Below are 14,283 nucleotides of genomic sequence, written 5' to 3'. Positions count from 1 at the left end.
ACCACTAATTGTTGTCTTGACGAAACAGAGTTGTATCAAAAAGTTTGTGTAAAGTTTTTGGTTGACTATATAGGGAGGATTGTATAATGACTTGAGACACGCGTTCCAATTTCAAAATACATTTGTCAATGCTCACAATAGTAATACCTGTCAAAAGCGGACTGCAAAGAAATTATATCTGAAGAATCACTGATGGTGTGCGCTTTCTGAAAACGACAAGATTCCCATTATCATGACTGCTGTTGAAGGTAATCATGTTTCCAGCATTGCGTGTAGGTGATTATACATAGATATCGATTCGGTTAGGTGAGATCAAATTCCAAGTTGAAAGTCGATCAGAATAACCCATTTGATAGCTATAAACGACGGTCAAGTAAATAAAAGTTGTGTAAATAGAGAGAAATAACCATAAAAATTCGATATAGCGATCGTGGGGTGTAGCAGGGGGTCAGTGAACACTAGGGGAGGCTTGCCAACGCACAGGTGAGTATTTCGGAACGCAAGACACCGCGTGTCGTTGCCTCGCGAACGCAGATATTTATGACAGGAGTTGCAGGTCGCGGTGAGGTGCCAGTGGAGTTTCCGAAGCGAGCATGCGATAATATTGCCGTTCGCGAGGGCTGTGAGGGTTGCCGAGGGTTCGACTGCACGCCAGTCCGTGCTGAGACGTGACTCGTGATAGTACGCCGATATTTTTTTCATCTTCTTCTGCCCGGTTATTTCCTGGGCTCGAGCCTGCCATGTGAACGATTATGTTTACCTCGGGTTGCACGTAAACGTCAAAAATATTGTTGGAATTGAATTTATAGGATCGCCGTGCTGAATGGTGATAAGACTATCACTTGACGAATACGACACGGCGCGGAAGGACTTTAAGTTTAAGAAGACTTAACTCGAGACACGGAATTGGCCATGTTGCAGAACGATTTGAATCTCTTATTTAAATCGTAACACTTCCAGTTTATCACTTCATACACGATGCATTTCAGAAATTTGAAATCTGAACATCGGGATTTATGGTCCATTGGTATCTCTGCGAACCATGAAGGAGTCCTAGAATCAATGACTCTATTGAAGCAAGATAAACGTGACCCGAATTGTTTTCGCATAAATATCACACTGCGGGAGATTCTTCAATCTTTAACTCGGTGAGCAAAGCAAGAAATATCTTCAACACCATTATTCGTACATTATTGTGCACTTTGTAATAGTAGATCGATTATTCACTTCCTTGTTGAGAGGTTGTGCACTGTATCCAATGAAGAAAAAAACAGGTCGAAACGTCGGCAGTTGATGAAATTCAACTTCATTGAGGCTTTATATGTGAAATTTGAATTAATTCAGGTAATTTTAGGTATTTTGCAGACTTTGCCTATTTTTGCACGCTGATCTCTTTGGTATCAGAATTTAGTTGAAGGTGAAATTTTACTTCAGCTGTTTTAGCTGTCACTTTGTTTGGCGTGAAAGAACATTCAATACTACGAATGAACTTCGATAATCAGTGAACAGGCGAAATTAAATTTCAAGGGTGTTAACAGCGGCCAGTTTGTTTTTGTAACAAATATTTTTAGTGAAGAACTAATTTTTAGTCTAATTTCTCAAACATACTTTTTACTTTCAAGAATCGAGCCCTCGGAAACCATTTATACATGTGTTCAATTTCTTGTAAGAATAAACAGTTACGGCTTACTCTTCATGCTCAGACTGCATGATAAAACTGTCAATAGCAACGACTATGCGTTGCACAACACGAACCGCTGTCATACCTATATGTATATCGTGCCTACGTAAAATACCTCAAATCCTTCTTGTGCAGAGGGGAACAAAGAGCGGGTGAATCGATTGGCTCATTTGTTAGATGAGAGGTTAACGGGTCCCTTTTTGTACGTGTGTACATAAGTATGACGGCATGACTAGCTGGGTTGCACAATGCTGGGACTTCTGGAATCTCGCGTGGGCCAGAATCGCGGATTGTTTTCGTATTTTTTCCGTCGGACTCTGGTAAATTTATTGGCCGGAGATTTGGACCGCGGGAATTTCAATGAAAGTATGTAAAGTTGATTGGGGAAGAGGACCGGGGACAAAAAACGCGAAGTGGCGAGGAAGAAAAAAATAAAAATAAAAAGGTTAAAGGACGTCCGTCTCGAAGATTGTAAATCGAAAAGACGTTAAAGGTTAACGTGTAGTACATGCCCTTGATATTTGCCGATTGATTGGCAGGTAATTACAGATCTTTTGCCGTTTTGCGAAATATCCAGTTTTAAATTATATACCGCAAACGTTGAAGTTTTCGGCGGAAGTGCCGGGACAAAATACGTCTGGTTGATTTTCGGTTTCGCGCTTCTGCATTATATCTACCTTATACGGCGACGCGGTCTTTCTATTCTCTGGCAGCGCAATGCTGCGGACCTTTTCTGCGGAGGGAAAGGCTATAAAACTGGAGAGGTGCGTCGCAGCTATTGATTCCTCGTGTTTCCTTTCGGAAATTACGCATTTTTTTTTCTTTCTTCTTTCCCTCCTTTTTCCTCTCTTTCCGACTTCGTTCGAGGTCGATAGGTCGCCGGCACAAGGCACTACGCTCTACACACAGCGCGGTAACGCAACGATATACGAGCCTACATACCACGAACATACAGTAACACGTACAGTCACGGTAATATTGCGGCAAATAGGGGGTGGGAATCGTGCCTTCAAATGCGCATCGATAACACATGATTTACCGCGCCTGGTTAATCTTTCGTGATGAAGTTTCGCTGATTGTGAGAACCAAATCGTAAATTCGCGAGTGCACGCCATCTCGGAACCATTATACCGGGAATTTAATGTAAATCTCGTAGCCTAACGCCAGCAGATAGGCAACCGAAGCTACGTTTTGCATATGCGGGAATACAAAAAATGCGTAGGTTGCCTATCTGCTGGCGTTAGGTGGTGGATTTCATATTGAATTTCTGCCATGATCGATCGGGGATGACGTGAACTTGCGAATGGAGCCCAGCGTCTGAAAATAGGCAACCAAAGTTACATTTTGGATGTGCAGGAATACAAAATGTAGCTTCGGTTACCTATCTGCTGGCGTTAGGCGGTGGGTTCCATAGTGAATTCCTGCTATGATCGATCGGAGATGGTCGTAGACTTGCGAATTGAACCCAACGCCTGCAAATAGGCAGCCGGAGTTACATTTTGGATGTGCAGGAATACAAAATGTAGCTTCGGTTGTCTATCTGCTGATGCTGAGCGACAAGTTTTGCAGACAATTCTTGGTCATTTCACTAAAAAAGCACACTTAATATGAGACTGGCGTGAAAAATAAATCTGCTTTGACTGGCGATTTCTTGATAAAACTGTCTCGTATTCTTGTGGAACCTGTTTAGTAGTAATTTCTGGTAGTCAAGCTTTTGGGGTTGTTGTTGATGGGGAAGAATGCCGTTGCGTTCGTCGTCTCCCCCTCTACACCGAAATTCCGCGTAAGCTAATTAATCCCCGCGGCTCATAATCTCGGCGTAATCCTGCAGACAGACGAGACGTGCTAACAGGCGCGGATAATTTGAAAGAGATTTAATAATCCACGACAATTGCAACGATGCTAAAACGCGTCTCTCTGTCGGTACATAGCGGCGGAGTTATTCCGGTGGGCAGTCGTAATGTTTTTCCATTTCCATGAAACGGCGAGCGAACGGCGAGAAAACTCATCAGATGTAATAAAGAAGAATTTGCCCGCGGCGATAAAACATACGGCGAAACCTCGTCGGATATCAGGCTTCAGGAACACGGTTTAGGAAAGGCGTGTGCAAGCGTTCGTTCGTGTGCTCGCTGACGTGTGGGAACGCGTGAGAGCGCGGGTGCACGCGAGTGTGAGGTGCAGTTGGTCACGCATAGAGCGGGGGGGCTAAAAAGAGGAGTTGAGAACGAAGGAAATGAGAAGAACGAAAGCCAAACTCGTTAAGCGGTTCGCGTATTTTATTTTTACGCTTTTTCGCTCTCGGTTAATGTAAACATATTCCTCGAAGAGCCGACTATATACGACGACGTCTCGCACGGATCAGCCCGCGGTCTACTTTGACCAAGAATTAAGGCATTCCAACACATGTGAACGAATTTTTGACCGAATATGTGCAGCCAAACTTGGCACGGATTTTTTTCTTCCCACCCTGTTTCTTTTTTCTTAAATCTCGCTAATAGCTTTCATGAAGCAGCTATATTTGATTGATTAAGACATTGATTAATGAACATATTATGATGTGCACACAATTTTATCATTCTCATGCGTAACAAATTGCTGCAATAGGTACCCACATGAAATGTGAAATTTCGACGTTTTTTTCAATCCATCTCGACAACATCGTCAATGCCTGTTGAAAATGATCAATAAACATGTTTTTCCGTGCCATTCTTTTCGTTGGTAATTTTTCCTGAAAGGCAACCACCACGTTAGATCAATTCGTTCGCCAATTCACCGTCGCGGGGTTACATGCCGAATTTACACAGCATGCAGGGGAACGCGGCGCGTAACCGCGATACCCAAATCCGTTTATCTTCGATCGGCAGGTCTACATTACATATTTATCCTGACTGAACCGACACCCCGGTGGTCCAGCGAAGCTCTGTGACTCAGACGTCGTCGTCGTCGTCGTCGTCGTTGTCGGCGGCAGCAGCAATGGCTACGGGCGGTTCGGCTCACCGCCCGCGGCAACTAGCTGACAGCTACATAAGAGACGTAACTAATCTATCCCACACCTTGGCAGCGGCCAACCGAAAATACTAAAATTCAAAATAGTTCGCTAAACAAGGTTTAAACTCGGTTTCTCCCAGAGGATCAAGCGGCCGGAATCCTCCGGCATACGCAAGCCTTCTCGCGACAGGTCTTGTCGCGTTGAAGCAAAGAAATAAATCATCAGTTGTGGTCTTCAACATATATTGAACATATTTTAAGAAGAAGGTGTCTGTGGGAAATCGGCTAATATCAACCCGAGTCTTGCTTTCAGTACGATTGGTTCGCCCCGGCATTAGTCATGACGAAGCGAGGTTCTTACAGTTGAGGAAACAACCGGGTAACCGCCGTATAGTTGCAGGGATATCACGACGCTGTTTCGGAGGTGAAAATGGGTGTTTCAGCCTTTCGTGAATTGACGTTACCCACATTTTAGGTATAAACACACACGTGCATGGAGTGTGTAAACTTGTGACGGAGAAAATCATCGCAACTGACGCAACGCGGAGGAATCGTGAGGTTGGAAGTTTGTGTTTTGCAAGCAGCATGCTGGTGTGTCAGTCCGGTTGCACGCCACAGGCGCAGTGCGGCATAGCACGTGAACCAGACTTCAAAACTGACCTAAAACTTCACTTATAACCCCTCCAAGTTACGCCGAGTTACCGTGCCTAGCTGTCTGTATATGGACGTGTGGGTCTGCTTTGGTTGTTCCCTCTGTTATTAAATTAAAGATCCTGCAAGTTAACTTTATTGGCAATCAAACATCTTTTCAAACGGTATTTGTAATGATTTGATTTCATGTTATTGCTCATCCGCGATTGACGATAATCACTTGAAGATGAACAGACGCAGATTATTCGTTAGTACAACAAGATGATTATTCTCAACTTCCATGTCCATTGAAGGTCCGATTCTTCAGTTGAAAACGTGTCCGGCTACCCCCACAAGACTTCGTTTAGTTGATGAACCGACGACTTATACATCAAAGCAACACCCAGGCAATTGGCATTTATCCAACGACCAAGTGTCATTGATGGGTCATTATAAATAATAGGCTTATAGCTTAAAGTTTCCTCTAACACTTGAATCAATAATCCATTGACGTATTGTCGATAGACAATGTTTCAAAATGCTCAATCCTTTGAACCTGTATTTTATTTCACAGGGCATGGCGAGGGCCAAGGAAGTCTTGAGCTGAACGAATCATCTATAACAGTGCCGCAAGCCAGATATCCGACCAACTGTTAGCGGAGTTCGCGTAATGTTTGTGGTGAACTCGGTAGGAATAAAGGGAACGAAGGTAGACCACGTAGGAGTTGGTGGTCAGTGATCACTGTGGCTTCGTACGGAGGGAGACAACTTCTTGCGGAGGAGGTCCCGGGCCTCTACATTCGACGGCTGACCCTTGAGGATCCAAGAGACGCGAAAGACCGGTCTCGGTCATCGCCAGCGCGTCACGTCTGCTATCCGCGGCGCAGGCCTTCCCCGCCGCTGATTGGACCAGCGCGGAAAACGTCAAGGTAACACGCGGTGAATTTTAAACAAGCGGGCGAACCGAATTCTCACTTCTCCCACACTCTTTTTCACTTCCCTTTATTATATGTATATCTTTTCATTCTCTGGTTAATATACCGATGTCGAATATACAGGCAGTTAATTACTGTGATGCAAATAATAATCCTTGTCGACGGCTTTGATCTGTTCAAGCCTCGTTGAGCCCAGAATTTATTTTTGCTATGTGTAAAAGAAACTGTATTTTTTTTTTTTTTTGTCAATAAATTATGCAGTACGAATCTCAAGAATTATATCAGGTTTCGCTCTGTGGATTTATATGCTGGCAACTTGTTTCGCTGACTCGGCAATCGTACGAGTCGCTTCAAGTCTATAATTAAGTGTAGTAAAATTTAATGGTTTCGTAACTCGTGTAAACTGATCAGGCCAGATCATGCAGATGCCCTTTGTCTGTAAAAGTTTCTACGTAACAATATATGAGGTGATCATTAGCCTACGTTACAGGTACCTTCGGTCTTATCACAGCTAGGATGCCTTGAATTTCGAATCGCATTGACAACTTCGTGGCTGTGATGTTTGAGAATGCAAAATCGGACCGCTCGGAAAATTGAGTTCCAGCTCACCAAAGTAACGCCTTGTGTATAACAGACATCAATAATGGCTACCCCAGTTGGTATTTGTACTTAATCTCGATTGCCGATCCCCTCCACACAGTCTCGACTAGCCTGTTATAATATTTCGAAGCTGACCATAACAGCAGTGGCTGTACAAGGCTAGCAACTTCGATGCAATTTTTTAACGTTTCGCAGGTGCGATAAAAATATACACTCCAATTTCTTGCCTTTGGTGAAGAAGACAAAAAAATATAAGGTCCTCGACGACGAATATCGCGTGGGGTATAAGCTTTACATATTATATCGATGTTCCATTTTCACTCGCATTTCTTTCCCTCTTGAACCGTCAAACACTTATCTCGAGCAATTTGTCAACCTTGCTTCTAATTTTTTGTCTAGGACCGGTATCGGATCGGTGCTTGACCAGGCGAAAAGTCGCCATGTAAATTAGGTAAACCGATCTGTTGCAGGCAGGGAACCTCGACGATTTTATTGCCCTCGATAATTATATAGGATTTTTACTTCAATAGCTATCGTAGCGTGACGCAGTGGCTCGACCGTATGAAAGATGACGCTCCGGCATTTCTTACCATCACCTCGCTACAGCTTCCCGATTCTCCGATACCCCTGATCGACTCCCAGGCGATCTCTCGATGCCAATCTCAAGAGTCGGCCAGAACACTCGACGGCAATAGCTATGACAAGGACGACATCATGGATGAGCTTCTGAGAAAGGTTGTCGCCGTCAGAGGTCAGACGGAAACTCAAAGATCAAAGCGAAACAAAGGATCCTCATCAAAGTGTTCGAGAGAGTTCACGGATCTCGAGGAATCTACCCGGAGGATAATTGAAGGTCCGTAAATTCTCCTTTCTTCGTGATTCTTTTCTCCTATATATCCCACCATCTGGATTGTCACTGTATTGTCTCCGAACAGGGCCCGGTTATTCAAGAGGAAGGTCAAGAAGGTCGACCCGAAAAGCCAACGGGAACCAACGCAAGGACTGCACTTGTTCAGAGGTTTCGAACAATCTGCGAATAAATATTCGCAAGAAGACGGAAATCCGGCGATCGTCACGAAGCCCGAGTCCGGAGGTAACGCATGTAATAAGGATTGCGATGAGGTACCACGGCCAGGAGGAAGGCGAGGAAGGAAGATCCGCAGCGAAGCCGAAGGATGTCGCTAAGGACAAGAAGGACCGACCCGCGACGGTAGGGCAGGAGGGTCGCGGCTGCTGCCCCGGGGTTAGCGTCGCTCTGGACTTCACTTTGAATTGTTCAAGCCTCCATTTGACATCTCGAGATGTGCCCGTGAAGCCAAGCGGGAACACAGGCTCCTTGACACGCCTGGATCAATCCGACGAAAATTCGGGGCCTGATTAACCCGCGAATTCACTAGTTCGATGCCGATCCCATTATGTGAATGAAGATCATCGAGATCATATGATTATATATATGGCACCGGGTTAAATCTTCTGACTAGTGATAATTTCACTAGTCGCGAAATAGCACCTCGAAAAAAATGACTAGTTCATCAGCGTAGCTCTGATAATTGTTGGAAATTCTTTGAGTATTCGCTACGCATATTGTCACTCTTTTTTGATTGGCTACTATTTTCAGATTTTATGTAATGCAAGCTGATCAAGTGATCGTGCACAACCAAAGATCAAGCGTCTGCACGGAACAAGATTCACGGTTCAGCACGGCTGGACGGATTTTTTTAAAGGTAGAATAGATTGGCTATTTTTTGAGTCGAAAACCAGTGTATCAACCGTTATTGTAATATCTGATTTAAATATATAATTCAAGGTTTGTTGGCTCGTGGTTTGCAGTTATTAGTTAAAGAGAAATTCCATCTACTTGTTATTACAGTATCGAGTTACTGAAAGGTAATATTTCGTACAATCCACACTACACAAACAGTTGATACTGCCATGTGAGATTGCGTTATTAAATTTGAAGTACTCTTCGGCTATCGGGTTTCCTGTGGCATTATCCTTTTACCATTTCCTTTGTCTTTTAGACGTAATCGCCGCACTTTCCCAGGCTCATCCGCGATGATCAACGAAGTCCGAAGAGATTATAAAAAGGTCCACGATACTAAGTGCAGGTGAAGCGTCGGAGGTTGTTATTGTTATCGAATGTTTCACAACATGATCGTCCTGGAGCAAATAGTCGTTAATCGAATAAAAGAAAACCCGCAGGGTCAGGTCTGGCGTATCACGGCACGGGATTCGCGGTGGCTGCAGAACCTCGGCGTGCATGGCTGTGAGAAAAAGAGAAAGAAGAAGAAGAAGAAGAAGAAGAAGAAGAAGGAATAAGGAGAAGGAGAAGAAGTAGAAGTAGCGGAGAGGCTTGTGCGGGGAACGGCCATGAACCATTTTCGCCCTTAGAGCAGCAGCAGCGCCGCGAGCTCGGGCAAGCACCGTACAGCACAGACAAAATAAAAGTAAGTCGAAAACCAGCGAAGAGTGTGCGTTCGCGAACTCCCAGCTTGCACGCCGGGGAACAGATTTCGCGGGCCCAAACGGACCCCGGGAGAGCGTCATCTCTCTCACCTCCGCTCCGTATGTCGTGTGTGTGAGCTGCCGCGGCGCGGACGCCTTATTTTTACAATTTATTAAAGGACTTAATTAATCGAGGACCGGTGCCGATCCATATTACGCGGTCGGTATGCGGGTACGCCTACACGCGCGTGGCACGCTTGCACGGCTATACAACGGTGTGCGCTTTGTGGAAACTGGTTCGTTAAGGTCCCGCAAGTTGTTCAATCTGGCTGATAGGGCCTAACAATATCCGTGCAGTTCGGGTCTCACCGAACTTCGTAATCAGGTGGGACTTGCAAATTCATGCATGACGTGTGTACTGAAAATTAATAGTAGACATGGAGCAATCTTCATGCACTTACTGCGGTTTCTATCCCAAGTACGCTCGGCCTGCGACAACCGCTTACCTGATCGGCTAAAGTGACAGATTTTTGAAAGACCTTTTAAGCGCCAAGCGTTTTCGAAAATTAGGGGACACTACTTTTCATACCTACGTGTATTGAAAATTTCAGCAGTTGTCGAGCGAGAAACCTGAAACTAAAAAACTCCTTTGCTGCAGCCCAATTTTCGTAGAATGATAAATATCGAGTACGATCGATGTGGCGTGAGACTGAAGTTCGGAGAAAATTAGGAACAGTCAAGGCGACAATTGTGCCCCAATTTGACAGGAACCAGTCGAGTGATGGAAACGGCTTTGACTAGGTGGAAACGTTCGTTGCTCGAATACCGACTCGAGTTACATCGTGGGCCTCTGATTCTCTCCAGTCTCTGGTCTTCGTGATTCCCTCTCTCATGTTTCGTATAACGGTGGCAGGCTACGTTCTATCGCCACCGGTGTGTCTGCTTTGGGCCCGATTACATGACGTCGCGTTACGGAACCGCGCATGCGTGCACTATACAAACACGTGATTCTTTATTTCCAAGAATAATTTTACTATACATGAAACTCGCGAGGAATTTACCGGCATTCTTCCCACAGCACGAAATCGTCGTATCTCGTTAGTAGAGCATATCATTATTTCTGGCATAGGGTTCTTGCGGCGCTGGCGTTCGCGCAAATATATTTGCTGAAATGATCAGATCGAAGAATTTCACGGGCTCTACGGGTTTGCTAACCCGTAGAAATCGAAACTGCCGATAATTATTATCTTATCTTTATTTATTGTATCGAAGCCAGATTTCATGCCAAGTCTTGGCAAAGGAAAGATTCAGCGTCTAACGAAAGGTTCGAAGATCTGTGAGACGTAATTCTTGAATTTCGTTTTTCGCCACTGCTCAACGATTTAAATGAATCACGTCGAATTAGTCGACATTACGAGACTCGATTTAACGAACCTTCGTGCTGGTCTCTTCGACTGGTTCGACGTCAATGGCGTGACTCTAAGGTGCTCAGATTTTTATAAAAATGTTAAAATATTCCCGTTACTTTTCCATTCCACCCCAGGAACGAAAACTTTCTTGCCTGCCGTAGTTGAACGACGGTGACTACGGAGATAATTGTGCGCACGAGTAGAAAAGGGATCCCGAAAACAGAGTGGTCAGAGAAAAGTTGCCTCGACGGGAACAAACGACGTTTTAGGCGGCCAATAAAGCAATCGTTAATCTTTGTCAGACGCCGAGTGCTTCGGAGCTGCTGGTGATTCAACGAGATGCCGATTCAGACTCAACGATTCAACGACTCAGCGGCTCGTTGACTCGTTGTCGCTTCCTAGCGTACGGGTTTCTGATAAACCGATTACGATCCATGCGGCGATACCCCGTGAAAGTAGGGGAAAATGTTATACCTCGGGACGCTTTTTCGATTTTGCACTGTAAAATTTGGGGTTTATAAAATTTTGATACGAAATTGATATCATCTGGAAGAGCAATCTTTTCGTAATAAAACGTATCTCCATTTATTTGTTCAAACAGCTTGATTCTTTTGTGACGAAATTTGAAAAAAAGGAAATGAAATGTGCACAGAGTTATAATACCCTCGTGTACCTTGAAATACGATGCGTCAAGTGAGATTTATTGCAAACTAATTATTGTAAATTTAGCGGTTAATCATTATTTTTGTCTTTAACTTGATTCAGGGCTAGAAAGGTGACGATTTTTCTTGTCTGAGTTACTGCATGAATGTTCTTTATTCAGATATACGAAGATTTTTATCAAGTATCTGTATCGTATTATTTGAAGGATCGGTGTACCGAGTTATTCCAACCCTATATTTCTTTGGCAAACTGATAAATAATCTAAAAAAAAAACGACAAAAAAGATTAGTTTACGTGGAAATAACGTTCCAAAGTTCAAGAGGGTATGATCTGTCAACAAGCAATGTGTGCATTTAAGGAGGTTATTAATATCGTTCGTATCTGACATGAATTGTACACTATACTCACTAAGTGTATATGTGTCTTGTCGGGTAAATAGATCTCCGAAAATGTAATTTATTAGACCGTTGAAAATCGACAACTAAGTCACAAAACAGTTGGTTTTTGATGCTCAAATCTTTAAATCACGTTACACGTCAAGATGACGAAGTATGTAATCAACGTTCAGGTAAGAAGTTCACGGTATCTGACTATTGATAGCAAAGTATCGCGTTTTCTTTAATCAACATCCACTACACGTCGAAATCGACGACATGTTTCAAGGCACACTATGATCAAGGTACAGCACGGCCATTTATTTTCGTTCACTCGTTCCTTTTCCAGAACTTTTTTTTTCAAAAATTAATCTCTCCCAGGATGATCAAGTTAATGAGAATATAATCTGAGATGTGCGTGGGCTCACTCGTTCGCGTGGATAATCTTCGCCATTCTCTCCCCTTTAGTGATCGTTCCTCTCACGTTCCATCACTCTCCCTCCTCCCTCCTCCTCGCTTACAACGCCCTACTCTATCTGTAGCTGCATCTCGTGCCATACCAATTCCGCTGCACAATTTAATGCAGGTATAAGGTACGCGTCTTCATTCCTGGTGACCGGACAACGAGAATCAGCCAGGTAGTGCGGAGTTAGATGTCAAGTTTATCTATCGTCAAGTATAGCTTCGAATCATGGATGTAGATAATACCCGGACAGCCGAAACGTTGGATATAATAAGTAAGCGGAAACGTTGCATGCGGTACGCGTGATGTACCCTGTACTTTATACTTTTCACTTGGAGTTTACAATATTATAATTATCAACAAGTTGTTTTAACAGTAACTGTGGCTAATAATTGCGCGTGTGTTAGTATAAGATATGCCCAGTATGTTCATTGTATATTTTTCTCGTAGGTCGGTTGGAAAGTTTGTCAAGAAGATCGACTCGCGTCTAAATCGTTGTATGCGACCGGAATAACAGAATGATGCAATGTCAAGATACACACAAATGCGATACATGCATGCGTCCGGAATATCTAATTGCTTAAAATTAAATAAATTTCAAATAATCGACTAAATTGCCTACCAAGGCGCTGTACGACGAATTGCGCCAATTGACATACGATTTAAAGACTCAAAGACGCAATGATTAACGTCACAATGGGATGCCTCACAGGAAGGCTTCCATCACCGTTGATTTAGCTTCATTAGTATTTTTATTATTAATTTCACTAATTGCCGTTTGGGGAGTTAATTGCCTTCTTCGTCTGGGAACAAGAGGATCACGACAACCCCGTCTTTTCTATAGAAGAATACCCCCAAGGCTTCCGGAATTTACACCAAGGGTTGCAGGCTGCAACCTTTATCGGAGATACCGCCGTGGCTTGCAGTTTTCGTAAATGCACAGCTTGGCATGGATGGTTGACCAAAGTGACGTGAATTAATTGCCAGGGTGATATTATGGATTATGAACGGAATTAGTAGAAAAATCGAACGGAATCGGTACTGATTACGTCATGATATTTTTGTTGTGAATTGGATATGAGTTTATCGACCCCATGAACTCTAACATACTCGCGAACCTGAGATACTTGAAACCTCGTTTTTTGAATAAACGTCGACCCTTGAAATAGAGCCTCACCAAAATCTTGTGCCTTGCACGAGTGTCTTATCGGCTTCTTGTTTTCGTCAAATATTCGTCTCTCTCACTCTCCACTGAAGGGGAAGTTCAAGGTTGGGCATCGTTGTTTAATAGCGTCTGATTTACGTGGCACCACTACGGCATGAACGCGAAATGCACAATGAAGCACGCCATGCTTCTAAAGCTTTCATTATCCACGGCTTCTTTCGGCAAGAGAGCTTAGTCCCGAGTTAAACGAAACTGACTGTCGATTGGCTGTTATACGAGAAATGCGAGGAATGCAGTTTGCAAGGCTACACGCTCCTAACCAGTGGGGAGAGCAAAGGTGGCGGGCGATCGTTTCTTGATAACGCTTATGCCTACCAGACAGGGGGAACTTTTCACAGGTAGTGCGATTCGGTAGGTGGTGCAATTTCCAACGCTGGTCATGTTTACTCGTTACACATTTATCACTTTACCGATTGTTCCCTTCCTCGACTTTGGGAAAGTTGCGATCTAGTTATACTTCCTCACATCGTTTCAACTCCATAACTCGGATTTTTCACAAACGTTGGCATATGTGCCGTTTGACCGGGACAGCGGGTGATCAACGCGGCACAGTGTCACGATTCTTCCGACGCCCTGACGATCTTCATCCCCGCAAGTTGTATACATATTATCTGACCCAGATCCCCGAGTCTGACTGAGTAAGTGAGGTCTAACACGGACTCGGAAGGGACGGGGTCGGGGACAGGGACGAGTAAGGAGGTCTTGGAAGCACACAAACAAAATATAACAGCGCCGGTTACAAGGAAGGTTGCCCCGACGAGATGAGAGGAGGGCTCGCGGAAAGAGGATGGGAGGAGAGCGTACCCTCTTGAAGCATGAATGAATTACGGAGGGTAAGAGACGGCCGTGTTCATTCATTCCCTTCTTAGC

At 44.1% G+C, this 14,283-nt stretch overlaps 1 protein-coding gene across 1 annotated transcript; it reads left to right on the top strand.

Moving 5' to 3' along the window:
• Positions 1 to 673: 673 nt before the first annotated feature.
• On the top strand, positions 674 to 8,734 carry LOC124302656 (uncharacterized). Its single transcript, XM_046759027.1, has 3 exons — positions 674 to 1,148; positions 7,365 to 7,687; positions 7,770 to 8,734. The coding sequence occupies exons 1-3, from the start codon at positions 979 to 981 to the stop codon at positions 8,213 to 8,215; spliced, it is 939 nt and encodes a 312-aa protein (XP_046614983.1). The 5' UTR covers positions 674 to 978; the 3' UTR covers positions 8,216 to 8,734.
• The last annotated feature ends 5,549 nt before the right edge of the window (positions 8,735 to 14,283 follow it).

Source organism: Neodiprion virginianus, chromosome 4, assembly GCF_021901495.1.
Source record: "Neodiprion virginianus isolate iyNeoVirg1 chromosome 4, iyNeoVirg1.1, whole genome shotgun sequence".
In the NCBI taxonomy this organism is placed as follows: Eukaryota; Metazoa; Arthropoda; class Insecta; order Hymenoptera; family Diprionidae; genus Neodiprion; species Neodiprion virginianus.
This window is presented reverse-complemented; position numbering and strand designations above follow the sequence as displayed.

What these genes read in the sequence shown, in the direction of transcription:
- LOC124302656 (XM_046759027.1), top strand. Translation starts at nt 979, where the DNA reads ATGCATTTCAGAAATTTGAAATCTGAACATCGGGATTTATGGTCCATT. An exon ending in ATTCTTCAATCTTTAACTCG is followed by an intron (nt 1,149 to 7,364) that starts GTGAGCAAAGCA and finishes TTACTTCAATAG; the next exon opens with CTATCGTAGCGTGACGCAGT. An exon ending in TACCCGGAGGATAATTGAAG is followed by an intron (nt 7,688 to 7,769) that starts GTCCGTAAATTC and finishes GTCTCCGAACAG; the next exon opens with GGCCCGGTTATTCAAGAGGA.